This window comes from Nannospalax galili, unplaced genomic scaffold, assembly GCF_000622305.1.
Source record: "Nannospalax galili isolate Female #2095 unplaced genomic scaffold, S.galili_v1.0 scaffold72, whole genome shotgun sequence".
NCBI classification, from domain to species: Eukaryota; Metazoa; Chordata; class Mammalia; order Rodentia; family Spalacidae; genus Nannospalax; species Nannospalax galili.
The window spans coordinates 7,212,459-7,214,532 of NW_008336933.1; the positions used below are offsets into that span (position 1 = coordinate 7,212,459).

Consider the following 2,074-nt stretch of genomic DNA (forward strand, 5'->3'; position numbering starts at 1 on the left):
CTAATCTGAAAAAATTTAAAAAAAAAAAAAAAAAAAAAATCAAACCAGCTGTGCAAATAAGAAAGCAATCATCACAGCAGAGGAAGTCAAGTTCGCTGCCTTGACCATAATGTGAAGAAAGCTTGTGTCTAGATCAAATCACAAGGCAAAGAAATAAGAATGCTTTCCCCTACAATGACACCATGGCAGATGCTCCTGAAAAAAGATTAAGGTCTGTGGGTATATCTTTTTTTTTTTTGGTCTTTTTGAGACAGGGTCTCCCTGTAGCCCCAGCTGGCCTGGAACTCACTATGTAGACCAGGCTAGCTTTGAACTCACAGAGATCTGCCTGCCTCTGCCTCCAAAGTGCTGGGATTAAAGGTGTGCACCACCATGCCCAGCCTTGTGGGTGTATCTTTAATTTAGCATGCATCCAAGGTTTCCTCTTAGCGAGCTAGGGAACAGCTCTCTACATTCTCCTCAGACCAAAGCTACTGGCTGCTTCTACGAGGCCCAAAGACACTTACCTGGTTCCTTCTACCAATCCGATTTGGTCCTGGAGGCTTCGAGGGGGATTTGATGCCCTGAGGGCTCCCACCATTCTCAGCCACATTCCCTACACTCATTACTGCTGACATCATGGTGTTGATGGAAGACAGGTCTGAGCCTTCTAAGCCAACGGGCGAATTTGACGTCATTGGGACAGGGTTTTATGCTTCTAAGAAGTCTCTGCCACAGAACTGAAAATCAGAAATTGCTAATGTGATCACTGGAAGCGTTAGTCTTAGATAGTCAAGCCAAGCTGACTATGGCTATCTTGGTAAATAAAATGCTCAAAACCATCTTTCTAGTTCAAGCCCACACTCAGGATGGAGCTACATTGTCCAGGCTAGCCTCAAACTCACTATGTAGCCAAGGATGACCTTGAACTTCTAGATCTTCCTGCATCAGACTAGGATTACAGGTATCAACTACCACACCTAGTTCCAGAATGGTTTAAGCTTTCATCTAATGATATAACTTGTTACCTTTTTGAGTGGGACCAACAAGACTCAAAAGTCACCTGAGGTAGCTTTCTTTGCTTTTCCTAACCTTTTGGGGTTTTTTGGTTTGTTTGGGGAGGGGGGTTGCATGTGCACTGTATGCAGTATATGTGCATGTTTGTGTATGGATGCCAGAGGCTGACATTAGGGTCTCCCTGTAGCCCCAGCTGGCCTAGAACTCCCTGTGTAAACAAGGCTGGCCTCCGTCTCACAGAGATCCGCCTGCCTCAGCCTCCTGAGTGCTGGGATTAAGGGTGTGTACCACCACACCAGGCCCTCAGATGCCTTTTCCTGATGGCTCTCCACTTACTGAGGCAGGGTATCTAGCCAGCTTGCCTAAGGATCCCAGCTCTGCCTCCTGAGCACTGAGATTACAAGAGGGTTACTACCCCGAGTGGGTTTTTAATGTGGGTGCTGGGGATCCACATTTTGTTCTTCAGGCTTGCATCGTAAATGCTTTATCCACCGAGCCAAGCCTTTCCTAACTTTTGTGAGCAGAGCTGGGAAAGGCTAAGACAATGATGAGGAAACAGAGCTGCCACTTGGCTAGACACTGGACATAACCTATAATCATTTTCTTCTACATAAATGTTTTAGACTTAAAAACTAGTTGATAGGAAACTAACTACACTACTATAATACAGTGATTTTAATGGGGAGTCAATTCTGATATTGGAGAAGCTAACCCTGATAGAATTAAAAATGTAAAATCAACATAGAACAGCCTGCTTCTTAAAAAAAATACAAGTAGTTGCTGGGCATGGTGGTACATGCCTTTAATCCCAGCACTTGGGAGGCAGAGGCAGCCTCTGTGAGTTCAAGGCCAGCCTGGTCTACATAGTGAGTTGCAGGACAGCTGGGGCTACAGGGAGACCCTGTCTCAAAAAGAACAAAAGAAAAAAAAAAATACAAGTAACTAACATACTTATTCCTCAGAAAATGGAGAAAAGAACCCCCTTCACTGCCAATTACCTCCATTTTCTCTTCCAGCTGATGGACTGTGAAACGTCCCCTCACTACAGTGATCATCCACATAGAATAGGAAATGAGTT

The 2,074-nt window shown here is 44.6% G+C and overlaps 1 protein-coding gene across 4 annotated transcripts in view; it reads right to left on the minus strand.

Annotated features, from left to right (window-relative positions):
* Rreb1 (ras responsive element binding protein 1) overlaps window positions 1-2,074 on the minus strand; it is a 70,666-nt gene extending 68,592 nt beyond the window's left edge. For all 4 annotated transcript variants that reach the window (XM_029562854.1, XM_017797774.2, XM_008831652.3 and 1 more), the window contains exons 1-2: window positions 1,995-2,074; window positions 507-719 (exon numbers count right to left, since the gene is read on the minus strand). In XM_029562854.1, coding sequence (XP_029418714.1) covers window positions 507-677 — 171 coding nt within the window. In that variant the 5' untranslated portion in view covers window positions 678-719; window positions 1,995-2,074. The remainder of the gene's footprint in view (window positions 1-506; window positions 720-1,994) is intronic.